Here is a 27,972-nt window from a genome sequence, read left to right on the forward strand (position 1 = left end):
ACAAACCACACGCACACTACACACATACGTAACATGCGCCCCCACACATGCCACATGTATACCACACACAGCACATGCATGCCACACATATGCATCGCACACCTCCCAGTTCACAGGCCACCACAAGAGCACTCTCTGTAGTAGTTTTTTTTACAAAAGAAGGACCAGGGTAGGCTCCCGGGGTGGCCTCTTGGGCCAGTGCCCGGCCACAGTCTCTCCCGGCCCCGGGCCTATACTGCTTCCGGGGGCTCAGGCCTTGTGGGCCAGGAGGGTGGTCAGCTTGATCTTGCCGTCCATGGAGGCGGTGAGGCAGATCCCGCAGTCCATGGCTGTGCTCCAGTCCACGGTGACCACGGGGGCGCGGTGGCCACCCAGGCTCAGGCAGCTCTCCAGAACCTTCTCATCCCCGCCCAGCTGCAAGAGGAGAGGGGACAGGACAGGGTGTCAGCAGGCCCTGTGCGGACACGTCCACTCGGGCCCTTCCCGCGGCCAAACCACCCACGCAGCATGCAATCACCCCCATGGCGGTGCCCCATGCACAGCGCCCCCCACCCCGCCCCGTCTCGTTGCACTGCACGGAGCAGGACATGCCTTCCCGGCCCCACAGAGTCCCCGCTCCACTCCGGACACTCCCCTGGTCACCCCGGGGCCCCCCAACTGCCCCCGTGACTGAGGATGGCCTCTGTGGAGGACAGCTGTCCCGCCCTCGGACCCGGGCATGGAAAGCAGCAGGGACACGGGAAGGAAGGCAGGAGTGAGCCCCAGGCCCGCCAGGCACCACGAGGAGACACACAGGGGGCCCAAACCCCCGACCCGAAACCGCCTCTAGACCGAGAGGCCGCCAGGCGTCCCTCAGACCCCGCAGAGTGGAGCCCCCGGTGACACGTGAGGGGTTCTGGAGGAGCCCACCTGCAACCCCCACGGAGTGGTCAGGACAGTGGGCAAAGGCCACGAGGGTGAAACTAGAACACAGGGCAGGCAAGGGAGCACGGCGGGGAGGGCGAGTCTCACAAACACGGCCAGCCCGGGTTCGACCTCGGCACCCCAGAGGGCCCTGCCAAGCCCCGGGGGAGTGATCCCAGTGCAGGGCTGGGAGTTAAGTCCTGAACACCAGCAGGAGTGGTCAGAAAAAAATTAATTAAATAAAATACAGAGGGGGAGGGGGGAGGAGGGGGAAGAGCACTGCCACGCCCCCCCCCCCCCCACCAGGAGTAAAACTAAAACGAGGCACCAGGGATGTGCCAGGGAACAAGGCGCGAGGCGGGGGTGGGCCCTGGGTCTGACCGACCACAGACGTGTGCACACAACACAGGGACACAGGAGGGCCACCGAGGCACACCGGGGTCTCTGGGGGTGAGACTGAAAGCAGCCTTTTCCTGGCTGTCCCCACAGCCTGGACAGGAAACGGGGGTGGGGGGATAGCAGAGCAGGGAGGGCACTTGCCCCACCGCCCGTAAGTGCCAGGGGCAACTCCTGAGGGCAGACCCAGGAATAAGCCCTGAGCATCGCTGGGTGTGACCCCCCTGCCCCAAAAAAAGAAAGACAGAAGTGATGGGGCTAATACGGAGGAGCAGGCGGGGTCAGCCGCGGGCCTTCATGGGGAGAGGGGGGCTTCGCAGCGGAGGCCTCTGGGGTTCCTGGGACCCGAGCCAGGCTGACACTCCATCCTCCCACCGGGGGCGCCAGGCCTGCCTTCCGCCCTGACCCAGAGCCCACGAGGACCCCCCACCCCCCACCTCTTCCGCTGGGGATCTTTGGCCGCCTCCTCCTGTCTGTGCGGAGTCTGGGATCTCATTCTCTGTCCCCAAGCCCACAGGCCCCGCAGTGCCAGGCCAAGCACACAGCCCACTCCCTGCGGGGGCACCCAGGGGAGACCCCCCCCCCAGTGACTCAATGCCTCAGACTGAACCCGCAGCTCTGCGCAGGGGCAGTATCGCAGACAGTGAGTTTTACCCCAGGCGCGATGCAACTACTGCTGATGGCAAACTCTCCCCAGACTGAGGCTGGAGCGATAGCACAGCGGGTAGGGCGTTTGCCTTGCACGCAGCCGACCCGGGTTCGATTCCCAGCATCCCATATGGTCCCCCGAGCACCGCCAGGAGTAATTTGTGAGTGCATGAGCCAGGAGTAACCCCTGTGCATCGCCGGGTGTGACTCAAAAAGCAAAAAAAAAAAAAAACTTTCCCCAGACTGAACCCGCCCCCTGGGCAGCAGCTGGGTGGACAGCAGAGTTCAAACCCGGGCCCAGGCACCCGAGGGACGGCAGGAGGCGAACGAGGACCCGAAATCCGGCAGCTCCGGCCCATACCTGGGGCTCAAAAGCAGAGCGGCAGCTCCCGCTGGGGTCGGACAACACACCCCTCCGCCCCAGATTTCCCAATCTGAACCTGGGTTCGAGGTCTCAGTGCCCAGCCCTCCCAGGAAAATGATACACTGACACCACCACCTGTATTTGGGGGAGGGAGGGATACGTCCCCACCACCCTCACTCCTTCCTGCTCCCCGCCACGGAGAGGGCTCCCGGGCACAGAGGGAGGTGGGTGGGCCCAGGGACTGTCCATCCCGGGACCAAGAGGCCACGCGGGCGTGGGGACAGGGGGCCCGGACCTTGGAGGGGGAGGGCTTCCCACCTGCACGCACACACACACACACACACACACACACACACACACACACACACACACGAGCGCCCAGTACCTTGTAGATGACGCCCCCCGTGGCAGAGCACGTCAGCATGTAGTTGCCCTCTGAGTCGAACGCGAAGAGCCGGCCCCGCGGGACCTGCACCTGCTTGTAGCCGCTGTACCCCGACAGCACGAAGGGGCCGGTGGCGTCCGTGGGGAGCCCATACTCTGACACCTTCAGGCCGCTCTTGTGAATGTTCCACTGGATGAACTGCAAGCACAAGGCCGGTCACAGTCTCCCTGCCCATCCCAACACAGTTCCTCCCACTCCCCTTCCCTCCCCTTCTCCGCCTCCTCCCTCCCTCCCCACCACTGCTCCTTCTCTCTTCCCTCCCTCCCTCCCTCCCTTCCCTCCTCCCCTCCCTCCCTTCTCTCTCTCCTCCCTCCCTCCCTCCCTTCCCTCCTCCCCTCCCTCCCTTCTCTCTCTCCTCCCTCCCTCCCTTCCTTCTCCCTCTTTCTCTCTCTCCCCTCTTTGGCTCGCTCCTGTCCAAGCCTGAACGTCCTCTCTGGCCGCGGCCCAGGGGAGGGCAGAGGCCGCTGAGTGCCCCAGGTTGCACCCGGAGAGTGCACGGTCACAGGGCTGTCACTAGTCCCGGGTTAGACTCCAGCTGGAGTTTTCCAACTGGACAGGGCCTGATGACGGTCAGTGGCCTCGGCCTGCAGCCAAGCCCCGGACAGGCCACTGAGAACCTCTCCAGATGGGGAGTCAGTGCAGGGGTGCCGGGCCTGCACACAGCTGGCCCCTGGCTCCATCCCTGCACCACCTGGTCCTCCCAAGCAAGGACTGGGGGCAACCCCGAGGTCCCGCCAAATGCTGGGGTGCTCCCGCACTGAACCCCAGACCTGCTGGCTGGGAGTCACCGGGAAGGGCCCAGGGGCCTCCTGAGGGTCGATAAACAAAAGTCCAAAAGCCCAGCAGACAAACGCGAGCTCAGACTGTCATTTGACTGGGCGGGCGAAGGGCAGTCAGGACAGAGAAGGGACAGTATGACAATAACAGCTGGAAACAGTCGTTCTGGACAGGAGCTAAGCGTTGAAAGTCGGGAAAGGGGTATGCCTGGTAACCTTTTAGTATCTGTTTTGCAAATCATAATGCCCAAACGGGGGTGGGGTGGGAGGGAAAGGAGAGGGAGAGAGGGAGGGGGGAGGAGAGAGGGGGGGAGGAGGTCCGCCCCGTGCCAGAGTGAGCAGGCCGGCTCTCAAGTGCTCAGAGACCCCCGAGATCCTAGGGGAGTGCTCCCTGCCACGCCCCCGCTCCCCCCGCCCCCATTTCACCGCAGACAAAGCGGGGGCCGCGCCCGCCCTACCTTGCCGTCCTCCCCGATGCTGTACACCGTGTTCTCGTCGTAGCTGAACTCCACCGAGTAGACCTCGCCGCAGTGGGCCTGCCAGCTCATGGCACACTCGTGCTGTTGCATGTCTGCGCGCGGACAGCGCCTGAGCCCCCACCCTCCCGCACCCAGCCCGGCTCGCCCCGCCACGCCGCGCCCCAGCCCCGTCCCTTGGGCCGAGTCTCGACTCTGCTACGGGGTCTAACTTCACCAGAAGCGTTTGTTCCCTCCCCCGGGCCGTCCCAGGTACCTGCCCACGACCCAGTCCCATTCCCCCACTCCAGCAGCTTCTGGGAGTCTCCTGGGGCAGGCCTGACCCCAGGACCTTGGAGCAGCCAGAGCTGGGCCATTTAGCTTGGCTGAGATGCTCCCGTGGGGAGAACGGCCGCTCCGCACCGAGGGGCCGGGCCCTCTCTCATCTCCTCTCCTCCCGGCTCTATTCCCCCCCACCCTCCGTGGACTCTCCCAGGAGGGTGCTGGGGAACAGCCCGAAGCTCAGTCCTGCCACCACCGTCTTTTGCATGATCTTCTCCTCCAGAAAAGGGGACACACGACTCCAGGGCGTCTGGGGAGACCCGGGACAGTGGCAGGGGGGCGGGGAGTCCACGGGGGCGGGGGGGGGGGGGGAGGCAGAGCGTCCACGCTTACCAAAGAGCCGGATGACGCCGTCAGCCGCGCCGGTGACCAGCAGGTTCCCGTTGTGGTTGAAGGCGGTGCAGTTGATGGCGATGGGCTCCGGGTCCAGGGAGAACTGCAGCTGCAGGGGACGGAAACGTCAGAGCAGAGTGAAGCCTCGCTCAAGGGAAGCCCCTTCGTGTGTTCATTTGGGGGGCCACACCCAATGTGCTCAGAGCTCACTCCGGGCTCTCTCTGTGGCTAGGGACCACTCCTGGAGCGCGGGGGAGCGGAGGGGGTGCTGGGGACTGAGCCCTGGGTTCCACTTGCCCTGCCCTCTGCACACCATCTCTCTGGCCCAGGGGCGGTATTTTAAGTGCTCGTCTTAACATTTTTCTTCTTACCAGACCTGTAGGTATCTTTTATGCAAACCAGTATTTTGTGAGAAATTTTATTTGTTGTTATTTGGGAGGTAGGGGGAGAGAGTCACACCTGGCAAAGCTCAGGGGTTACTCCTGGCTCTGCACTCCTGGCGTTGCTTGGGGACCATATGGGACGCCAGGGATCAAACCCAGGTCGGCCACGTGCACGGCAAATGCCTGGCCCGCTGTACTATCGCTCTGTTAGAAATTTTAATTTTTTAAATTTTTTTCCAACCCGGGTCCGATTCCTCCATCCCTCTCGGAGAGCCTGGCAAGCTACCAAGAGTATCCCGCCCACACGGCAGAGCCCGGCAAGCTACCTATGGCATATTCGATATGCCAAAAACAGTAACAACAAGTCTCACAATGAAGACATTACTGGTGCCTGCTCAAGCAAATCCATGAACAACAGGACAACAGTTTGTTTTTTCTTTTTGGGTCACACCCGGCAATGCTCAGGGGTAACTCCTGGCTCTGCACTCACAAATTACCCCTTGCGGTGCTCAGGGGACCATATGGGATGCTGGGAATCGAACCCAGGTCAGCCATGTGCAAGGCAAACGCCCTACCCGCTGTGCTATTGCTCCAGCCTCCCATTAGAAATTTTCAAAGTCACGAACAAAGTCACAAATCCCCAATAGTGCTCCCGGGGGAAACAGGTGCTGACTGCGGAGAGGGGCTGGATGACACTGGGTTGTACGAGAGAGAGCATCAAAGAAATGCTGGCGGGCAGACTTTTGTCAGAGTGAGAGAAGAAAGCTCTAGAGAAGAGATGCATGCACCCAGGGCGGAAGCCAGAGGCCGGGGGACCAGCGGAGGGCAGCCTGAAGGCGTGAGCAGGACAGCTTGGAGGCCCGAGGCAGGGTAGGAACGGCCTGCAAGAAGGGGCCACCCTGCGAGCAGATGCTGCAGGTTTCCAGCAGAGGGCGCGAGAGAGCAGGGCTCGGGCTCAGGCGCCGGCTGGGAAATGCAGAGATGTGGTCAGATGCTGGCAGTTTCCTCAACAGTTTCACACCTGTGGACGGGCACCTGTCCCGGGTCTCAGCCCACCGTTATACCCCAGACACGTGGCTTACAGTGCCTGCAAACCAGCACCAAGCCTCAGACAGGTGGCAGAAAAACGCTGGACTCAGAGACTGGAGAGGGAGTGCAGGGAAGGTGTTTGCCAACCTGGGTTCGATCCCCGTCATCCCATATGGACCCCCAGCACCACGAGGAGTGAGTCCTGTGTGCAGAGCCAGGAGTAATCCCGAGTACTGCTTGGTGTACAAGCTCCCTCCCCTTGTCAAAAAAACAAACAAACAAACAAACAAAAAAACAAAAAAACAACCAAGGGCTGGATGAGAACATATTCCGGAGGTCAAACGGATGGTTGTGGGTCTGCAGGAGAGGGGAGGGGAGAGCAGGTCCAGGAAGACGGCCCACTTCAAAGTGGGATGCACGCGCCAAGATAGAGCACTGAGAGGAGAAAGCCCAGTAGCCAGGGTGGCCGTGAGGGGCTGCAGACAGCCGGGAGATGTCCAAATGGGAACGGACGTCAGATCCACAGACAGGTCTGGGGAAGGGCAGACACCCCCTCAGGAGACGCCCCTCGAGGCCACAGGGGTCTTCTGGAGCCAGAGCTATAGCACAGCAGGTAGGGTGCTTGCCAGGTCCCCCAAGCCCACCAGGAGTGACACCTGAGTGCAGTCAGGTGTGGCCCCAAAGCACAAGGAGAAAAAAAAAAAAAGACAGGGTCCCTCAGCAGTTCCGTGCCTGAGACGGAGGAGCCGGGGCCCCTGAATACGGGGGCGAAGTGACCGTTTGCTCCCTCTGCAGCGTCTCGGGGTTGCTCCTATACAGCCCACAGGAATGTCTGGGCAGCAGGGTTTGGAGGGCACAGTGAGAGGGCCGATGGGAGGGAGAATAAAAGGAATAAAAAGGACAGAATAAAAAGGACAGGCTCCAAGCGTCCCTGGATATCAGGAAACATTTGGAAATCCTTGCTGGTCACCAACACCAAGTCACCAGGACACACAGTGCCACCGGGGCAGCGAGTGGGAACACCACACGCCTCTGCGGGGCCAGGCGGACTCGACCTCCCTGGGCCCTCTGGGCAGTGCCCGCTCCCCGACACAGTGCCACGCTGCCACCGTGACTCATGACGACAGGGAGCCCAGAGGCGGCTCTGGTCCCCTCCTGAAGACACAGGCACTCAGGCGCGCGGTCACCCTGAGGCCGGGGGGGTCCCAGCGTGGCAGGCTGGCAGGAGCCTGAATACTCAGTGTCATGACCCCAGGCTGCCCCAGAGGGTGGGAGCACAGCTCTGCATGCCTGACACCCCGAGTTCAACCCCCAGTGCAGCCAGATATGACCCTGGTGGGCCCTGAGCGTGGGTGGGCCAAGCACTGAAGCACCAGGCCCGCTCAGGACATGGCTTCCGGGCGCCCATTCAGCGCCCACCCGGAAAGGAAGAAGACCTATTAAGAGACAAGAAATCCAAGGTTGGGGCTGGAGCGATAGCACAGCGGGGAGGGCGTTTGCCTTGCACGCGGCTGACCCGGGTTCAATTCCCAGCATCCCATATGGTCCCCCGAGCACTGCCAGGAGTAATTCCTGAGTGCAGAGCCAGGAGTAAGCCCTGAGCAATGCTGGGTGTGACCCTAAAAAGCAAAAGAAAAAAAAAAAAAGAAAAAAGAAATTCAAGGCTGGGGCTGGAGTGATAGCACAGCGGGTAGGGCGTTTGCCTTGCACGCAGCTCACCCAGGTTCGATTCCCAGCATCCCATATGGTCCCCCTGAGCACTGCCAGGAGTAATTCCTGAGTGCAGAGCCAGGAGTAACCCCTGAGCAACGCTGGGTGTGACCCAAAAAAGCAAAAAAAAAAAAAAAAAATTCAAGGCTGCCAGGATTGGGCGGGACGGTAGAACGGCGGAGTAGAGAGGATCCTGGCGGGTGACAATGTCCTGTAGGATACTAGGATGGCGTCGACATGCCCCAAACCCACAGAATGTCCACCACCAAGAGAGCCCTAACGCCACAGGACTAGGCTGATGACATGGATCAACAGAGGTACTAATGCGTAAGCCCTGGAGCTCAATAAAGATCTGGGAGTCTCTGTACCTTAGAAATATCGATGATGACGTCACCGAGACGATGGGTGGAGGGTCACAAAGTGGAGGAAGGGGATCCCAGACGGCAGGGGAGGGAGAATGGCGAGGCTGTCATGGGTGGCGTGACAGAACTTTCCGGGAGGAGCAGAAAAGGACTCTGCTCTCCGAGCACGCTGCACACCAAGGCGCAATTAAGCACGATGGAGGAAAGAAGTGGACGAAGGAAACAGGAGGGGGCTGCGCTCGTGGGTACCTGCTGCTTCATGGACTTCGTGTCCCACAGCAGCAGCCGGCCGGGGACCTGCGGGGCGCTCCTGCCGCCTTCGGGGCCCGACGTGTCCACCTGGGAGGCCAGGCTGGGCGCTACTGCCGCTGCAGCCGAACACACAAAGGAGGCCCCGCTGGGGCTGCAGGCCAGAGACAGGATCCTGTGACAATACACGTTGGGGGACCCCAGAGTAAGGACGGCTTCTGGGACAATGGGGAGGGTGCCGGGGGTAGGGAGTATCTGGCAGAGGCGGGACAGTACCAGGAGTGGGTGTGCCAGGGGCGGGGCATAGACAAAAGAGGGTGTTGTGGGCGTGGTGTCTCGTAGTGGGCGTGACCAGGGCGGAGCATAAGCCAGAGTGGGCGTGTCAGGGCGGGGCATATCAGGAAGGGGCGGGGCATATGAGAACTGCAGGCCCAGGGGCAGGGGGCGTGGCCTTGTGCTCACCTGGGCATGTCCTCATTGATGTTGATTTCACAGAGATTCTTCTTGGCTTCCGTGTCATACAGCCTCACAGTCCCCACACCACTGCCAAGCAAGAGCTGCAATGACCACAGGCAGATACGGGGTTAGAGAGGGCACATGTCTGAGAGACAAGGTCTGGGCAGGTGGGTCACAAGGGGATCAGAGACTGTAGGAAAACATTGGTTTGTCCTTTCTCCCTTGCTACAGAGAGCCTAGGTTTTTCACACTGCTCCTGAAGCACCTCCACTCCTCTTGTGTTTACTGGAATGCAGCTCTAAGTATTGTAGGATAACAGTGGTACGTCCTGTTTCCCTTGCCACAGGGAGCTCAGGTTTACCACAGTGCTCCCGAGGCACTTCCATTCCACTGTATTTATCTGTAAACTCCTCTCTACGCTCTCCTCCCCAACTGGTCTACCATCTTTTCCTCCTAATCAGACTCTGTTAACTTGTAAGGGCAGATTCCTCAGAAATCTATGATTCTATATGTATGAGTGAAATACTGCCTTTCTCCTCTCCTTATATCTTTTGAATAGTTTACTTTAAAGCAGTGTCCTTTTTGTATGGACAAAGGAAGACAGTTAATATTATGTTTTTGTAATTTGGGACTCCGAATAATATTTCCTCCCAGGCATCTGCTTTCTTGATGCCTCAGTTGCCCTTAGTTCCTAGCATCCCAAAAGCAGGGTCCCAACGAGGGGCTGAACGGACCCAGGGCAAGTTGTGAGCTACCCTGGCATAAAAATGGGCCAGGACAAAGCGCCACGATACTCAACTATAAGTTGAGAGCATGATCATGGACAAATGCTGTCATGATCCAAAAGTAACGACGAGACTAGGACCCTGCTGGGGATAGAAAAGACTAATCTGGACTGAGCACTGTAGTCTGAGATCGAGATGTCTTCAGGAGAGCAATTCTGATTAATGTATAGTGAAGTTAAATGTCTCTCTTACTGTGTCCATACAAAATGATTAATATTATGAATGTTTATGTGTTTGTTGAACTAGGGAGAGGATAAACACACCCACAGTTGGAATTTCAGCCTTGGGAGAGTCAGTCTTGCTGGATGAGAATCTGTCCTAGAAGAAGCCTCCCCTGAGGGAAGAACTTTACCCCGATTGTGACCACACTTATGTGTAAGCCCCAACCCCTGAAGCTTGGGGATTTCACTAGGCTGTAACAGAGGGCTGGGGTAGAAGGAGAATGAAGTGGGATGGAGAAGGAGAATAAAGTAGCAAGGGGGAGGGAGAAGCAGGAGGAGAAGCAGAGGAGAATGGAGATGGGAATGGAATAAACTGCAACTGAGACCAATCAGCCTGGCCCTCGTTCCTTCCTTCACCTGCCCATCGCCATCGACCCCCCTCCCCCGGGGTGAGGGAAGTGGCAGAAACTACCGAACACAGGAAGCGGAGAGATAGAACGCCGTGGCCCTTCAGTAAAGACACAAGGGACCCCGCTGCTGATCTAGTAAAATCTAGCTAAAAGGAGCTTCATTTCAAAATAAAGACATGGGCACCCACTCTGAACGGGTGTAAATCCTACTAAAGGCGCCTGTGGGCGGGGAGGGGGCTAGATCAGCTCCCTGGGGAGTGTCCTGGTTGCGTGAGAGGAAGGAAAGTCCCTTCCACCTCCTTGACCTGTTTTTGCTCTAACTCCCAGCCGTCCCCACTTGCTGCTCCTGTCCCACCACCACATGATGTCAGTTTTCTCTGTCTCACTTCAGTATCCCATCGTCAAATAAAAACTGCCCCAGGATGAGACCTGGGACCTTGGGATCCCCGGAAAGATATCCTTTCCGCTGTCAAAGGTCACAAAGACATCAACATAAGAAGGTCTGCGCCATGGGCTGGAGCGACAGCACAGCGGGGAGGGCGTTTGCCTTGCACGCGGCCGACCCAGGTTCGATTCCCAGCATCTCATATGATCCCCTGAGCACCACCAGGAGTAATTCCTGAGTGCAGAGCCAGGAGTGACCCCTGTGCATCGCCGGGTGTGACCCAAAAAGAAAATGAGAAAAAACAGGTCTGCACCCAGGACACAGCTCAAGTGCTAGAGCATCAGCTCGTCTGAGGCCCAAGTCTGCTCCTGCCACAGACCTCCATCCCCAGCCCTGCTGGACCCTGTCGAAAAGCAAACCAACCCCAAGACAAAGCAACGCAGACCAAGGTTTACCCACCTTAGGTCTCCTGGTACGAGCCCCCCAACATGGAAGGCAACAGAAGAACCAGCAATGTGTTGGTTTTTATCTCCTCAACTACAGACTAGAATCTACACGGGAAGGGAACACGCGTACTGCGGTTCCGGGGGGCCGCCGACTGAATGGCGCCCCCCTCCCTCCACCAGCTGAGGCTGCCTGGCGCAGGGAGAGCCCCACGGGAAGAGGAGCAGGTGAGAATATTGGAAATGTGGAACCCTGACAGCGCAGATCAGGGGACAGGAAGAGGGTCTCTCCCCGGGGTCCTGATGTCTGCGGCCTCGGGCACATGACAGGTCGCCCTGCCAGCCGGTACCTGGGGAGAGGGGGAGGGAAGGGGGACTGCGTGGCCGGCCCAGCCAGAGCAGGGGGCCGGATGTGACTCACCAGCCGGTCCCGCTTGGTGGCCCACTCCAGCGACAGCAAGGGGGACTTGGAGATGGAGGAGGCCTTGGTCTGCATGGTGGGGTTGAAGGACCACACCTTGATGACCCCATCGACGTCCAAGCTGGCGACCCTCCTCCCCGAGCAGTCCACTCTGCAGGGAGAGGGGGTGGGAGGTGGTGGGAGGCGTCAGCAGCCCTGTCCGGTCTGCCTGTCTCTCCCGCCACCGCCCAGACACGGGCCTGCCCGACTCTGCTGACCCTGGAAAGCAGGACCCCTCAGACGCCTCCACGTCCAGGATGGGTGTGTCCCAGATCGACAAACAGTCCTTCTCCGTATGCCGGGCATGAACGGAGCCCCTGCTGTGTCTGGGCCTGGGGGCAGGAGCGCGGGCAGGCTGGGATGCAAGTGACCCTGGGATGGCACCCACTTGCCCTCTGCGATTTGCAGCCTGTCTGGTTAGTTCCTGCAAGGCCACACCTACACAGCACCGTGCATCCCTGCAGGCAGCAGCAGGGTCAATGCAAATGGAGACTGTGTGTGTGTGTGTGTGTGTGTGTGTGTGTGTGCGCGTGCGCGTGCACGCACGCGCGCACTTAGTCTGTGCATGTGGGTCTGTGCGCACGCATGTGTCTGTGTGTGCCTGTCAGTGTGCATGTCTGTGTCTGTGTGCATCTGTCTACATGTGCATGTGTGTGCCTGTGTGTGCGTGTGTCTGCATGTGTGCATGTGTGTCTGCATGTGTGTGTGTCTGTGTGCATATGTCTCTGTGTGTCTGTCTTTGTGCGTGTCTCTGTGTGCGTGTGTGTCTGTGCCTGTATGCATGTCTGTATGCATGTGTGTCTGAGTGTACATGTATCTGTGTGCATGTGTCTGTTGTATGTCTGTGCCTGTGTGCGTGTCTGTGTGTGCGTGTCTGTGTATACATGTGTCTGTGTGCGTGTCTGTGTGTTGTATGTCTGTGCCTGTGTGCATGTATGTGCGCGCATGTATCTGTGTGTCTGATTCTGTGGGTGTCTGTGTATACATGTGTGTCCGTGTTTGTGTGCATGTGTGTGTGCGCGTGTCTGTGTCGGCGTCCGTGTGCCTGTGTGTCCGTGTGTGTCTGGGTGTGTATGTATGTATGGGGGTGAACAACAAAAGAACCTGATGTAAAACCCAGGCCACAGGCAGTTCCGAGCACACCCCCAGACAGCAGCGGCCTAGCCCCCCAACTCTTCGGGGGGCTTCTGGGTTTATGGGGATCGTCCACCTCGCCTGGCACGAGCAGCTGGGGAGACGCACCTGCAGTGCATGATGGACGAGTGGTGCTCCCCGTACTCCTCCTGGCCCAGCACGATGAAGGGCTGCTCGGGGCGCCCCGCACCCCCCTCGGGGCCTGCCGTGGGGACCCGCATCAGCGTCTCCATGGACTCCACGTGCAGCTCCACACAGGGCTCGGCCTCTGCAGTGCCCGCCTCGGGCTTCCTGTCGGCTCCCTGTGGGGGACAGGCGGGACAGGCAGCGGGAGGGGTCAGCACGGGGGCAGGAGGGGGTCTGGCAAGGCCAGGCCCTGCCCCCGCCAGAAACAGGGCACCACGGTCTGCTGGCCGAGCTCTCTTTATGGACGGCAGCACCCAGCTCCACTCAGGCCGGGGGGTGCCCACCCGTTACAGCCCACACTCAGCCCCCCGGCGGCCTGAGACGGCACGGCGGGCAGGGAGGCGGGATGCACGCTCAGATGTGCCCCCGCCCACCCGAGCTCAGCAGCAGCACACGGACTGTCCCCTGGCAGGAAGTTGCGAGGGGCAGAGGGAGCCAGCGGGGCCCCGAGACCCAAGTGCCAACCTGCGCGAAGGCCTGCCCAGAGCCTGGGGTGACCGGCCGGGCATACAGGGAGAGACCCCTGGGCCAGATACGGCTCCGTGGCTGAGCACGTGCCGGCATGCAGGAGGCCCAGGTCCCATCCCCAGTACTGCAGAGGGTCCCCCGAACATGAGCGACCCCTGCAAGCGGCTGGGTGTGACCCAGAAAGACACCTCAGGTGACAATGGAGCCAGAGGCCCCCCACCAGGGCACCCCCCCATCCCCGGCTTCCCAGGGATCTCACGTCTGTCTCCCTGGAAAAGGTGAGCAGGTGACCACCCGCATGCCCACATGGAAGCCAGGTGGATGGGGCCTCAGCCTGGTGTGCGTGCATGCATGTGCGTGCACGCACACACACACGCACACACAGAGCCTGCTGCTCTCCAGGGCCTCAGCCTCGCATGTGCGTACACAGACACACACACACACACACAGACACACAAACACACAAAGTCCTGCTGCTGCTCTCCAGGGTCTCAGCCTGGCATGCTCACATACATGCTCACACGCATGCGCGCGCACACACACACACACACACACACACAGCCAGCTGCTCTCCAGAACCTCAGCTTGGCATGTGCACACACTCACACATACACACACACACATACACACAGCCTGCTGCTCTCCAGGGCCTCAGCCTAGCATGTGCATACACGTGTGTACACACACACACATACACACACACACACACACACACACACAAAGTCCTGCTGCTGCTCTCCAGGGTGGCAGGAAGAATCACTCTACAGGGGAAACCGAGGCGCACCGGCCTCAGGGTGCTGCGCGGCGCCTGTGGGAGCAGCTGGGCCCAGGCAGATGGGCACCAGAAGGGACCCACGTGGGGGTGGGACCGGGTGGACATGCCCTCCCCAGGCAGGCAGCCCCACGGGACATGGTGTCCCAAGGGAGACACAAGGTCGTCCGCACCGGCCTCTGCCTTGAATGCTCCTGAGGGCCGTGACCGCAGGCCCTGGTGATTCCCGGCCCTGAACTCAACAGGGAGGGGAGCCCCGAGCTTGGCCTGCAGGAGCCATGGGGCAGGTCCATGGTCCGAGGGGGGGCCCCCCGCAGGAGTGGGGACGGGGGGTGCAGGAGAACAGTGCTCCGTGTGCAAGCAAGTCCGGCCCCTCCGGGGTGCACCCAGGACGCGGGTCTCGAACACGCGGGCGGCTGGCCCGAGGAAGGAGGCGGCCTGCAGGGTCCAAACCAGCGGAAGCTCAGAACTCGCCGAGGGGAGCACTGCCGGGGGCTGGCACTTCCCGGGCACCAGCCCAACGGGACGCCAAGGCAATCCCCCAGCGGGAGCCCCACGGCCCCGCCCGCCACACGCACCTGCAGGGTCGTGGACAGAAGCTCCTTCCGCTCCTTGCCGTGGTCCTGCAGGCGCCGCTGCCGGTGCTGCGACCAGCTGGACTCCCCGGAGGCCAGCCCGCTGAAGAGGCTCCTGGCGTCCTTGGGCCCGCACGCCGGCTCCTTCCCCTTGGCGCTCTGGGGACAACACGCCGGGCCGTGAGCGGCCTCTCCCCCGCCTGCCCAGCTCCTGGCGGGGGTCCTGGCTGGGCAAAGCGGTCAGCGCATTCCTCTCTCTAGACAGCCACTGGGGGTCCCACCCTTGGCCAGTCACCCCTCGCCGCGGGCACGAGCCTCCTGATGGGCTCGGAGAGGGTCAGTCTCGGGCAGGAGCGAGTACAGGCGAAGGAGTCAGGCCTGATCCGGTCAGAACCGCACTCGGTGGGGTGGTAACATGATCGTCACTGACTCCACGTGTCAGTGTCAAAGACGAGCCTGTCACGCAACATACACTCCAAGGTCTGATTGGGAAGTGTGTGGCGTGGCCTCGGGCTGGAAGCAGCTCTGAAGGGTGCAGGGGGCAGTTCGTTACCCAGAGAGCGCGGAGGCCTAGGCGGGACCCATCCACGCGGCTTCCCCTTACACCCTCAGGACCAGGGAGGGTGGCGGCGGGAGAGAGTACAGAGGGGAAGGAGCCTGCCTGGCACACAGCCGGGCCCAAGTTCGATCCCCGTGCACCCCACGGGGCTCCCCTAAGCCCCGCCAGGAGTGAGCCCCGAGCAGAGAACCAGGAGTGAGCCCCGAGCAAGCGAGATAAAGCCCCACCCCCCCAAAAAAAGTAAAAAGGTCAAAAATTCCACTTTATTTCAGCGCAAGGAGGGAAAGAAAATTGCACACAATAGTAAAAGGCGAACATCGGGGCTGGAGCGATAGCACAACAGGGAGGGCGTTTGCCTTGCACGCAGCCGACCCGGGTTCAATTCCTAGCATCCCTTATGGTCCCCAGAGCACCACCAGGAGTCATTCCTGAGTGCAGAACCAAGAGTAACCCCTATGCATCGCCAGGTGTGACTCAAAAAGCCAAAAAAAAAAAAAAAGTCGACCATCATAGGGTTTAATTAGCAGCTAAATGATTGGGGGAGGGTAGAGAGCACAGCAGGGGGGTGCTTGTCTCGCACGGAGCTGCCTGGGCCCAATCCCAGACTCCTATACTGTCCCATGAGCACTGCCTGGAGTGATTCCTGAGTGCGGAGCCAGGAGGCAGTCCTGAGCACCTCTAGGCATGCCCACCTGCCCCCACCCCTCGCCAAAACAAAACAAAACACACACACACAAAAAAAAACCCACAACCCTAAAACCAGCTCAGTTTTGCCGGCCTGCCCAGAGCCCGCAGGAAAGCAGGCCCAGCCGGGGACACACAGAGCAGACTCCTCGGCCGGGAGGAGCCCCGGGGCAGCCCTGCCGTGCGCTGCTGCTCAGGGTGCTGGGTGGTAATTAGACACTAATAAGAGCAGCACACAGTGTTGGGCCAGCGGCTGGATCTCTTCACATCACAGCCAATTAAGGGCTATTTGCTGCTAATGTAACTCCCAAGAGTGTCCCGGGGCTCGGGAAGCACCCGGCCGGAAGACAGAGCACAGGTGGAGGGAAGGCCAGGGCACACCTGACAGGCCCCCCTCCCTCCAACTCTCAAACCCGCAGCCCTCCCCAGCTCCTTGCTGTCTTCACAATGAAGACACTCCGCCGAGACAAGCCCCTGAAACCATAAGCACTGAGGCCTGAGTGATACAGCACAGCGGGGAGGGCATTTGCCTTGCACGTGGCAGACCCGGGTTCGACCTCCGGCATCCCCTATGGTCCCCCAAAGCACCGCCAGGAGTGATTCCTGAGTGCTGAGCCAGGAGCAACCCCTGAGCATCACTGGGTGTGACCCAAAAAGCAAAAATATTTAAATGAATGTTTAAAAATAAAAATAACAGCCGGGGCTGGAGCGATAGCACAGCGGGTAGGGCGTTTGCTTTGCACGCGGCCGACCCGGGTTCGAATCCCAGCATCCCAATTGGTCCCCTGAGCACCGCCAGGAGTAATTCCTGAGTGTAGAACCAGGAGTAACCCCTGTGCATCGCTGGGTGTGACCCAAAAAGAAAAAAAAAAATAACAGCCAATCACCCGACTCCTGTGCTTTCCGCACTGCAGACATCGGCTCTGGAAACGGGGCTCCGTTCGCTCTGCGCCCTGCCACAGGCCGGGCGAGCAAGCAGGCGGCACTGGACACGTTCTGCCCTCCCACTCTAGGACAGGAGCTGCAACACACCCTCCCGGGCCCGTGTCCCGCCGCTGCCTCGGCGCCCGCCTATGATCCCAGGGACGCTGCTGAGTGACCCCCTCTGGGCGCACCTTTCGAGGGCCTTGCTCAGGGAAGGCTGCTCGGTCAAGGAGCTGTTGAGTCACTCAGGGCCACATTCCACAGGACCGGAAGTTTTGCATTTCAGGCAAACCCTTGGGGAAGGGAACGGGGCCTGACGCCTGGCCCGCCTGAGACCTCGGGGTGCTGAGCGCCTTTTGCATTCTGGTCTCAGGCCTGCCTCAAGGACGGACCCGAGCCGGCCAGAACCTTCACAACTCAACAACGACTGCGAAACTGTGTTGGGCGCTTGGAGGTCACAGGAGCGGCAGATACTCTTGAGGCCTTCGGGGAGCCACTAAATTCTCCCCCAGAGAAGAGGAATACTAATTTCTTTTTTTTTTTGGCTTTTTTTTGGGGGGTCACACCTGGCGATGCTCAGGGGTTCCTCCTGGCTCTGCACTCAGGAATTACTCCTGGTGGTGCTTGGGGGACCAGATGGGATGCTGGGAATCGAACCCGTTCAGCCGAGGCCAAGGCAAACGCCCTACCCTCTGCGCTATTGTTCAGCCCTGAGGAATACTACTGTTAAAATTATTATTACTTAAGGGGCTGGAGTGATAGCACAGCGGGCAGGGCGTTTGCCTTGCACGCGGCCGACCCGGGTTCGAATCCCAGCATCCCATATGGTCCCCTGAGCACCGCCAGGGGTGATTCCTGAGTGCATGAGCCAGGAGTGACCCCTGTGCATCGCCGGGTGTGACCCAAAAAGCAAAAAAAAAAAAAATTATTATTACTTAAAAAAAAGAATTGGTGGAGGCAAGTAGGCGCTGGTGAAGGGAATGGTGTTGGAACACTGTATGCCCGAAAAATTATGAATAACTCTAATTTTTTTTTTTTTTTTTTTTTTTTTTTTTTTGCTTTTTGGGTCACACCTGGCAATGCACAGGGGTTACTCCTGGCTCTGCACTCAGGAATTACCCCTGGCTGCGCTCAGGGGACCATATGGGATGCTGGGATTCGAACCCGGGTCGGCTGCGTGCAAGGCAAACGCCCTACCTGCTGTGCTATCGCTCCAGCCCCCAACTCTAATTTTTTAATTCCTGGTGATTCTATAAAAAAAATTTAAACAAATTGAGGGGAGAGTGGCTGGGTTTGGGGCTAGTCCTGGCTAGGGTCAGGGACCACCGTGCCAAGGGCCGAAGCCAAGTGAGCTGCACGCAAGGCAAGCGCTGTAAGCTCTGTACTCTCTCTCCGACCCCTATTACTTTTGAAATTTTGGTTTCTGGTGAATGGGGAGGCGGGGGAGGGGTATATAGGGTCACACCCAGCAGTGCTCAGGCCTTTCTCCTGCTGATGCCAGGGGGTCACTCCTGGCAGGGCGCAGGGACCCTATGTGGTGCTGGGGATTGAATCCGGGTCGAAGACACGTCCAGGCAGCGCCCTACCCGCTGTACTCTCTCTCCAGCCTAGTGCTGTTAGTCCAGGGCGAGCAGGCTGGGGTGGGTTTCGGCACGGGGGACACAGCAGCTGCACAGCCTCCCCGCCCAGGCTCTTCCTTAGCCAGCACCCGACTCAGTTTCTGTCCCGAACAATCCCAATCCCCAAGGCGGGGGGAGGGGGGGTGCTGGGACTCAGACCCCACAGCTGCGTCTGTTCTGGCAGCTGGAGGAGAGGACGGCAGCGACCCTGGCAATTTCCACCAACCCACTCCGGAGAGAAGGATGAGGGTCTCAGGCTGTGCAACAGACCCAGGGCTGGGGCGCCCCGCCTCGGGCCTTCCCGAGAGCAGCACGTTCTTGGGCCACGGCTGCCGGGATGTCCCCAGGGCAGTGTGAGCCCCGAGTTACCATGAGAGAAATCCTCCCGGAAGCTTCCAGACCAGACCAGCGAGGCATGCCAACATTCTTGGCAGCGTCGGAAATCCAACATCTCGCAAAAAAAAAACCCCGTTCCCAAGTCCTCCCCCAAGACTCTGCCGGATGAAAACCTCCCGGACTCCGAGAGGACACAGATCCACACTCGGGTCACGGGACTCGGGCACTCCAGGAGCAAGGGGGCTGGCTCAGGGGGGTCTCACTGTCCTCTGTCCCCTCCCCTGTGCATCCCCCAGACTTTGGAGTCCCCCGCTGGGCAGCGGTCAGGTCAACCTAGCGGTCAAAGCCAAGGTCAGACCTGGGTCTGCGCTCCGGCCCCCTCCCTCAGCCTACAGCCCCACACCCACGCCCCGGAGGCCGCACCCCCCGAATCTTCTCGAACCCACTCTGCTGGCACTTTGCTTTGCGTCCTGCAGAGGCTCCGCTTGGCAGCCGGGGAGAGGCCAGGAAGGAGGAAGAAAGGGGCCTGGGGGAAATACACCTGCCCGCCAAAGAAACCCACCCAACGGGAGGGTGGGGCGGGTCTCCACCAGGCCAGCAGGGCGGCGGGGAGCCCAGTCAGATGGCAGAGGCCTGCGGGTGGGCCGGCACTCACCAGGCTGCTCGAGGACTCCTTCTTGGCCGTGCTCTGAGTCTGCAGGCTGCCCTGGGCCGGCGACAGCCTCGAGGGGCTCTTCTTACTCTGCGGCAGCAGCGAGGACAGGAAGCCGACTCGAGGGGACTGCGAGAGCGCCGCGTTCCTCTGGCTGGACACCATGGCCCTGGCCCGAGAGACACAGCAAGGGGTCCGTCACGGGGCTCACGGGGAGGACCCGGAGCGCAGATCTCGGGAGCACTGGGTCCGAGCATCAGGCTCACGGGCCAGGGCTAGCAAGGTGGCATTATCCCTGCTCTGAGGTCCTGTGCTAGAGGGAGCCGCTGGCCTGGACGGACACTCTCCGGGGTCCAGCAGGGCCGGCCGGGCTGCCTTGAGCACCCCTGGGCCGCATGGCCACCACAGGCCCTGTGAGCATCGGGAACGCATTAGGACCGGCCGTGCTGGAGGGCTCCCGTCCACACTGCAAGACCTGACTGAGCTCGAAGCACGAGCACCAAGCTCACGCACGTCCACCTTCCGTTCCCAGATGTGCTAAAGCATTTTGGCTCAGCCGGGCAGAACTGATAGAGCACTGGAATGAACTCTGCCTCATTTTCTTTATTTTTCCTGAACACTGGCTAGAGCGATAGCACAGCCGGTAGGGCGTTTGCCTTGCACGCGGCTGATCCAGGTTCGATTCCTCCATCCCTCTCAGAGAGCCTGGCAAGCTACCCAGAGTATCCCACCCGCACGGCAGAGCCTGGCAAGCTCCCCGTGGCGTATTTGATATGCCAGAAACAGTAACAACAAGTCTCACAATGGAGACATTACTGGTGCCCACTCGAGCAAATCGATGAAGAACGGGATGACAGCTCTACAGTTCAACAGTTCCTGAACATAGCTCCTCAATATCTGGGCGGTGGGTGGGGGGCGGGGTGGGCTCTCAAGCAGAACTGAGAAGGTCCAGGGGCCCCTCCGGACATTCTCTGGGCCAATCAGGAAGGTGGTTCAATGCCTGGGCACAAGGACAGGATGCTTTCAGGGGCCACAGTGCCAGGGATTAGCCTGGTGGCACTTGGGACATCAAGGGCTGCTCCCAGAGGGCCGTGTGGTCCCAGGGACCAAACCCGTGTCGAGCCACGTGCACGGCATGCGCCTGACCCCCAAACCATCTCTCTGGCCCTGTCCTCCACCCTGTGGAATGACTTCTGGTCTGGCACCTCCTTCCCATCAGCGAAGGTGCCCACTCGGGAACTAGACCGGCCCACCCAGCGCAGAGCTGGGCTCACCAACCGTGCGCGGGGACCCGTCCCAAGCCTCCCCCACCTCCTCCAACGCTGCCCTCACGACTGTCCCAGGGGTCTTTGGCAGGACCTGGCAGGTGCTGAAGGCTGCCCAGGTAGGACCCTCCCAATTGGCGTGCCCTCTGAGAGCCCACCACACCGCCCCCTGCTCCCCTCTGCCAGGGGCTTCGACACACACACACACACACACACACACACACACACTCCCTCGGTGGCTGGGCTTCCCCTGGCGCACACACACACACACACACACACACACACGCGCGCGGTGGTGGCTGGGCTTCCCCTGGCCCCTGGAGGAGCAGTGGGCAGGCGGGGGACCTGAAGTTGGGGCAGGGCCCCGGGGCTGGGGGCGGGGCACACACTCACAGCTCCGAGTCCCCCAGGCGGTCCATGTTGGACACGTAAGGGGGCAGCTTGTGCTGGACCACGGCCTCCCCCTCCTCGGGCTGCGGCTCCTCCTTCCTCAGCCGGTGGACTTCAGCCTGGAGCGCGAAGAGCTGGGGCGGGGGGAGCAGAGTGAAAGGGGGCCCCCACCTCCTCCCACTCACCCCCAAGCCCACCCGGCCTCACGGCTTGGCCCTCCGGCGGCCCGTGTCATCCGCTGCTCGCTTCGGGGATGAGGAAAAACAAAACGGGCCAGTGGGGCGAGAAACCCCAAGCCGGCAGCGATACAAAGGGGCTTTTCTTTCTTCACCCTAGAACTTGCTCTGGCTTTCCCACTTGACTCTGTCTCTTGCTCAGTTCGCTGAGAATCACAGCCGCCCCCCAGCTCACCAAGGGCTCTTGGAAGCCACAGAATCCGGCTTAGGACCTCCTAGGGCCTCCAGAGGGCATTTTCTTTAGGTTGTACTTATTCTCCTGGTGCTGGGGATCAAAGCCAGGGCCTCACACATGCGATCCCTGCGCTCTGCCTCGTGAGTCCTGATTCCCCTCCCCCACACTTTTTTTTTTTAAATAAAGTTAAGCATTTATAACCTTTTGCCTGAAGAAAATTGAACACATAAACACAAGAATCTTAACCTCTCTCCCCACCCCCCACACACATAAAAAAAAACTTATACAGTTTTTACTTCTTTTCTGAAAAAAATCTAACCTGCTGTACTTGATGGTACAGCCAGCAGTGCACTCACACGCGGCCAGTCCCCGAGTCCCCAAGCCCGCCAGGACTGATGCCTGAGTGCAGAGCCACGAGTTACACCCTGAGCACCGCCAGGTGGGGCCCAAAAACCAAAAAGAGGAAAAAAAAATCTAACCTATAAGGTCATTCCGGGACAGAGCAGTGCTCGTCAGGGGAAAGTATCGAGGCCAGGGTGAGTCCCCTGCACCTAGCATTTTAGGGGGGTGGCAGAATAACCGGGTCTTCTGAACCCACTCAGGGCTGCAAACAGCAAGGACAGGGACAGGTGAGAAATGGATGGGGAGGGGGCTGGAGTGATAGCACAGCGGGTCGGGCATTTGCCTTGCACATGGCCAACCCGGGTTCGATTCCCAGCATCCCATATAGTCCCCTGAGCACCGCCAGGAGTTGTTCCTGAGTGCAGAGCCAGGAGTAACCCCTGTGCATCGCTGGGTGTGACCCAAAAAGCAAAAAAAAAAAAGAAAAAAGAAAGGAATGGGGAGGTGGGTCTGAGAAAATTTCCTATTGGCCACCACCTCCCCCGCCAGTCAGGGTCTCGCTTTACCCCCCTTTTCCCCACCGCCAAACCCACCTTCTGGCGCAGAACCTCATTCTCCTCCTGAATCTGGCTGGTCCGCTGGCACTCGGCATCAAAGTTCAGGATCACGGGCACTGGTGTCCGCAGTTAAAGAACATGCCGGCAACGAAACGGGTGCAAGGCTTCCCCACACCCCCAACACAGGGCGGGATCTGAGTGGGTGTATGTGTGGGCGGGGGGGGGGGGTCTCGCAGCGTCAGAAACGCTCTCTCTCCCCTCTCCGCTCCGATCAACCCCACGCCAGCCCGGGTGCACCTGCAGGCAGCTGCCCTGCCCCACACCCAGACCGCCCTGGATTCAGGCGTGTCCCATCCCAGCACCCCGACACCATGAGGGGTGCCCTCCAAATGCCTGAGCTGGCCCGGGGGCACCAAGCACCCCAACACGATCCGTGGTGCCTCCCACATGCCTGAGCTGCTCTGGGGTAAACATCTGTCCCTAAAGGGTGCAGTGACAGCTTCTCACTTTCTAGAAGTGTCGCCCTGGGACCTCTTTCCCGAGCCCCCTCCCAGCTGCTTCTGAGGGTCCCTGGGATGAAGGGCCACCGCAGAAGAGGGGAAAGAATGGTCAAACTGGAGAGAGGGCAACTCACAGGCCCCCGCCCCGCCCCCCGCCTGGGCTCCCTGGGGGCGGGGCTCTAGAAGACCCCGGTTCTCAGCACCTTCCCGACTATTCCTCTTTCTCCCCGACACGTCCAGCCCAGCGTGAGCGCAGGGGAAGGTCTCGGAGCCCTGGACGGCAGGCTCTCGGGGACAAAGCAGGGCGCACGTGAGTCACACGCTCTCTCACCCACAGTTTTCTTCTTGTTTTGGTGTTTGAGTCGCACCGAGAGACGTTCAGGACTTACCCAGGTCTCTCTCTATCAGGGGTCAACCCTGGGGGGCTCGAAGGACGCCGGGGACTGCAGCCACGTCAGCCGCATGCCAGACAAATCCCCTGCCCTCTGGACTATCTCTCTGGATCTTCTTGAACGGGGGCCACACAGGGGGGCAACACCCAGAGGTGCAAGGGGTGGATGTTGGGAGGTGGGGTGGGGGGGTGCTAGAGAGTCAACCCAGGACATTGCCACTCTAGGCATCTGCTCTACTGCTCCCACTCTCTCCCTGGCACCCCCATCTATACAGTCCTAAAGCTTCCCTGGTGTCCAGCAGGCAGAGGAACCCCGAGGTCACCGGAAAGTGAGGGTGACCCGGGCACAGACACTCAGAAGTGTCCCCAGTGACTTCCCCATGGCCAACACCGGCGGCTGCTATCCTGGGGGTCTCAGGGCCTGCCCCCGGGCTGGCTGCAGGAGGCAGCAGCTGCCTAGCATCCCACTGTCCACTGAGAAGCCCCCACACCCTATTTGGGGGCCCCTCTAGGGGAGACACATCAGACCCCCACCCCCCCCATCCCCACCCAAAGCTTCCCGTCTCGGCCGGGCCAGGCCTTCAGCTACTCCTTTGGCGGCAGAATTAAGCCTCTATTTCCACTTCCCTGGGGGCGACCACCACTGAGTGTGTGGGCACCTCGCCGGCCGCAGGCCCAGGAGCCCGGGGCCGTCCCGTGGGAGAGGCGGTGGCAGCAAGGGCAGCGGCCCGGGATCCTCGCCCCCGGAGAGGATATGCATGCACTGGAACAGCACGCTGAGGAAGTTGTGCAGGGACACGATGAAGGTGTCGGCCCACTGCCGAGAGAAGTAGGTGGCGAACGTGGGGTTGGTGTCCGGGGAGGGCAGGAAGGGCAGCGCGAACCAATCCTTCCACTCCGCCTGGTTCTGGAGCTCCGCCGCCTGCTTCGCGAAGAACTCCTGCGCCTTGTCGTTGCGGTTGGTCTGCCGGGACAAGAGGGGACAAGAGGGGACAAGGCGGGGAGTGTGAAACGCGCAGGTAGGAGTCTTGCCCCTGGGGGGCGGGGGGGTAGGGGGTGCCTGCTAGGTAACAGGGCAGACCGCCCCCCCCCCATGGATAAAAGACAGAGAAGCCTCACTCTTCTCACTCTTTCCCGGGGCTCTCGGCACTTCAAAGCCTGTGCAAGCCCACAGCACTGGTGACAAATGCCATCCTGAGGAGGCATGCCGCCTTGGCTTTCAAGCTGCCCACGGGAACCACGCCTGCCATCAGCTTTATCAGGCAAAGGTTAACCCAGCTAGTTCCCTTCTCTCAGACACCACCCAGTCTTGCCGGCTTCACACAAGAGCGGAAACGGGAATGAGGAAGACAAGTCAGATGACCAGGAGATGAAAAGTGGAGGTAAATAAGAAGGCAGGAAAAGAACGGAGAATAATTTGCGTGGTGCCGGTTTCACCCTTTCCCTGGCCTAAAGGAACAAAATCCTCCCCAAGGGCCTAAAAAAAAAAAAATTGTCAGGGTAGTTCACAGCTTGCCCTGGGTCCACCCAGTCCCTCGTAGGGACCCTGCTTTTGAGGTGCTAGGAACTAAGGGCAACTGAATGGTTGCCCTTAAGTTGAGAAAACAGATGCCCCAAAGTGAATATTATTCAGAGTCAAATAACTCCCAAGTTACAAAAGCATAGCATTAACTGTCTTCCTGTGTCCATACAAAAAGGACATTGCTCTAGGGGATGGAGCAATAGCACAGCGGGTAGGGCATTTGCCTTGCACGCGGCCGACCCGGATTCAATTCCCAGCATCCCATATGGTCCCCTGAGCACCGCCAGGAGTAATTCCTGAGTGCAGAGCCAAGAGTAACCCCTGTGCATTGCCGGGTGTGACCCAAAAAGCAAAAAAAAAAAAAAAAAAAAAAAAAAAGGACATTGCTCTAAATTAACTATGCAAAGGACATAAGAAGAGAAAAGCACTATTTACACGTTAACATAGCGGCCAAACCGGGTTCGATTCCTCCGCCCACCCTCTCAGAGAGCCCAGCAAGCTACCGAGAGTATACTACCCGCACGGCAGAGTCTGGCAAGTTATCCGTGGCGTATTCGATATGCCAAAAACAGTAACAATAAGTCTCACAATGGAGACGTTAATGGTGCCCGCTCGAGCAAATCAATGAACAATAGGACAACAGTGCAGTGCAGTGCTACAGAGTCTGATTAGGAGATAAAAGTGATTGACAGTTGGGGAAGCAGAGCACAAAGAAAGAGGTTACAGGTAAGCACAGAGAAGTGGGAGCACTGTGATGGGAGTAACCCAATAAACCTAAGCTCCCTGTCGCAAGGCAGAAAGGAAATAATAAAATATTTTTCTAGCTCAGAGAACCGCTCGGCGGGGAGCACCTGGATGGTGTAGACGAGGTAGAAGCGGAAGAGGCTGGTCTTGAGCTTGTGGATGGTGGGTCTGTAAATGTCCTCCAGGCGGCTGAAGAGGCGCCGCTCCAGGTAGCTCCAATAGTCCCGCAGGGCGGCCAGGTCGTACACCTGCATCAGCTGCTGCAGCTGCTCCACGATCTTGTCCACCTGGGGAGGCAAAGTGGGGCTGGGTGAGTCCTCCCCTCACTCCAAAGCGTGCAGTTCCCCGTGCAGCGCCGTCTGGATGCAGTTCCAGGACTAAGTGATTGCCTTGCATGTGGCGACCCCCCCAGCACCGCACAGGGTCGCCCAAGCAGTGACAGGGAGTAAGCCCTGAACGCGGCTGAGTATGGCCCCAAGCCCCTCCACCCAGGAGTTACGAAGGTCGTAACTAAGGCAGGTAAGAAGTTTCTTTTCTTTTTTTTTTTTTTTTTTTGCTTTTTGGGTCACACCTGGCAATGCACAGGGGTTACTCCTGGCTCTGCACTCAGGAATCAACCCTAGCAGTTCTCAGAGGATCATATGGGACGCTGGGAATCGAACCCGGGTCAGCTGCGTGCAAGGCAAATGCCCTACCCGCTGTGCTATTGCTCCACCCCAGGCAGGTAAGAAGTTTCTGAGGGAGTTACTTAGTACTTACCCAAATCCCCCACCCTGAAGTTGCCAAGGTCGTAAACAGAAGCTACACATTCACACGCCTGTGCCCAAACCTCGCTGCCCCCTCGGCTGATGTCTGACCCGTGACGCAGCCCTACTGAGCCTGGAGCTCAGAGACAGTGCTCTCTCCCCGGACAGCTGGCCTGTGTCAGGGTCTTGGACTGGCCTCTGGCTTAAGCAACAGGGCAGCGGCATTTTGACTCTGCTCTCTCAGCACCGTTAGCTTTCAGACAGTAATAAAGGAGTGGGGCGGGCAATCCCCGGGCCCCATGGCCACAGGGTCCCGGGATTCTCTATGAAAGGCACCCACGCCTCCTGCAAGGCATTCAGAGCACAGGTCGGAGAAGGAGGGCTGGGGAGGGGGGAAGGCGTTTGCCTTGCACCGTGCTGACCCGGGCTTGATCCCTCACACACAGTCTCCCAGGCTTCTCTAGGGGTGATTCCAGGCACAGGGCTGGGAATAAGCCCTAGTCATCAGTGTGTGTGTGGGTGGGGGGGGGAAGGGACGACCGCAAAACAAAGGCATCAAAGCATCACCAAAAGGGACTCTGGCCAGGGCTGAGAGGATCAGCCACTGCCGTCAGAAACTTGGCACGTGCCATCACATCACAGTTCACAATCTGGAACAAGCCGGAGCTTCCAGCCACAATGCCCCCTGCCCGACAGCCGGAGGTCTCTGAGGCTTGCAGGGCTGAGCTGAGCGGTGAGTGAGTGACGGTGAGCAAGCCTGGAACTGCCTTCTTCCCTCCTTTCCTTCCCCCCCTGGCTCACCGCCTCTCCCCACTTATCTCTCGAGAGCTGCCTGCTACCACTTGGTGTCAGCAAACGCACCAACACACAGGTAGAAATCTAAGAACTTCTCAAGAAAAAAAAAAAAGAAAAAGCATTGTGTCCGAGCCAGGAGGTGGGGGCGGGGGGCGCGGAGGGAGGTGCAAAATGCTTCTGAACGCGCACCAAGGTCTTTCTCAAAAGCAGAAGCAAAACTGCCCGTTAAGTCACCGACGAGGCTCCAGTCTAGTGAGCACCCGGGGCCGCCTCCGACCCCGCCGTGCAGCCACGGGCCATGCATCGGAAACCAACTCTTGGTGGCGCAAACTCAAGCCTCCCTCTCATTTTTGCACCCCACCCCGGGAGGCTTGGGGTGCGCCCCGGCGCGCTGGACCAGAGGCTGGGCACCCGGTGTCCAGCCTCGGCGACGCTCCTGATCGGCGGGGCCCCGTGGGCAAAGTCAGCCCCCCTTTGCCCTCTCCCGCTCTCGGGGCCCGGCGCCCCCGGGGTCGGGGTGCAGCCCCGGCGCTGATGCCGACTGTCAGCCCGCACCCCTCCCCCGCGCCCCGGGTGGGGTGACAGCGCCGCTCCCGCCCCGCAGGGCAGCGTCCCGCGGGCCCCCTCCGCGGCCGCCGCCGCTCCTCACCCGGAACCCCTTCTCCTTGTCCGCCTTGATCTCGGCGTCCAGCTGCCGCAGCGTGTGCGTGAAGCCGCGGAAGAGCAGGTACTCGCGGACCAGCTCGTCCGTGCGCTCCACGGCCTCCGCCATCGCTGCGCCGGCGCCGGGAGCGGCCGCGGCGGGCCGGGGACGGGGGGGCGGGGCCGGGCGCCGAGGCGTCACGCGGCGGCCCGCCAATCAGCGCGCACGCCTCGCGGCCCGGGCGCCCGCCTGCGGCCCCGCC

General features: G+C 60.1%; 1 protein-coding gene across 1 annotated transcript; it reads right to left on the bottom strand.

Annotated features, from left to right (window-relative positions):
• Nucleotides 1–129: 129 nt before the first annotated feature.
• Nucleotides 130–27,887, bottom strand: WDR91 (WD repeat domain 91). The gene is made up of 15 exons (XM_055143751.1): nucleotides 27,717–27,887; nucleotides 25,634–25,813; nucleotides 24,017–24,224; nucleotides 22,406–22,488; nucleotides 21,063–21,193; nucleotides 19,408–19,573; nucleotides 14,634–14,789; nucleotides 12,738–12,931; nucleotides 11,457–11,607; nucleotides 8,858–8,952; nucleotides 8,396–8,570; nucleotides 4,663–4,771; nucleotides 3,991–4,103; nucleotides 2,697–2,894; nucleotides 130–414 (listed from the first exon to the last, which is right to left on the bottom strand). The coding sequence occupies exons 1-15, from the start codon at nucleotides 27,837–27,839 to the stop codon at nucleotides 250–252; spliced, it is 2,247 nt and encodes a 748-aa protein (XP_054999726.1). The 5' UTR covers nucleotides 27,840–27,887; the 3' UTR covers nucleotides 130–249.
• Nucleotides 27,888–27,972: the final 85 nt, after the last annotated feature.

The sequence above is a fragment of the Sorex araneus genome, chromosome 1, assembly GCF_027595985.1.
Source record: "Sorex araneus isolate mSorAra2 chromosome 1, mSorAra2.pri, whole genome shotgun sequence".
Classification (NCBI taxonomy): domain Eukaryota; kingdom Metazoa; phylum Chordata; class Mammalia; order Eulipotyphla; family Soricidae; genus Sorex; species Sorex araneus.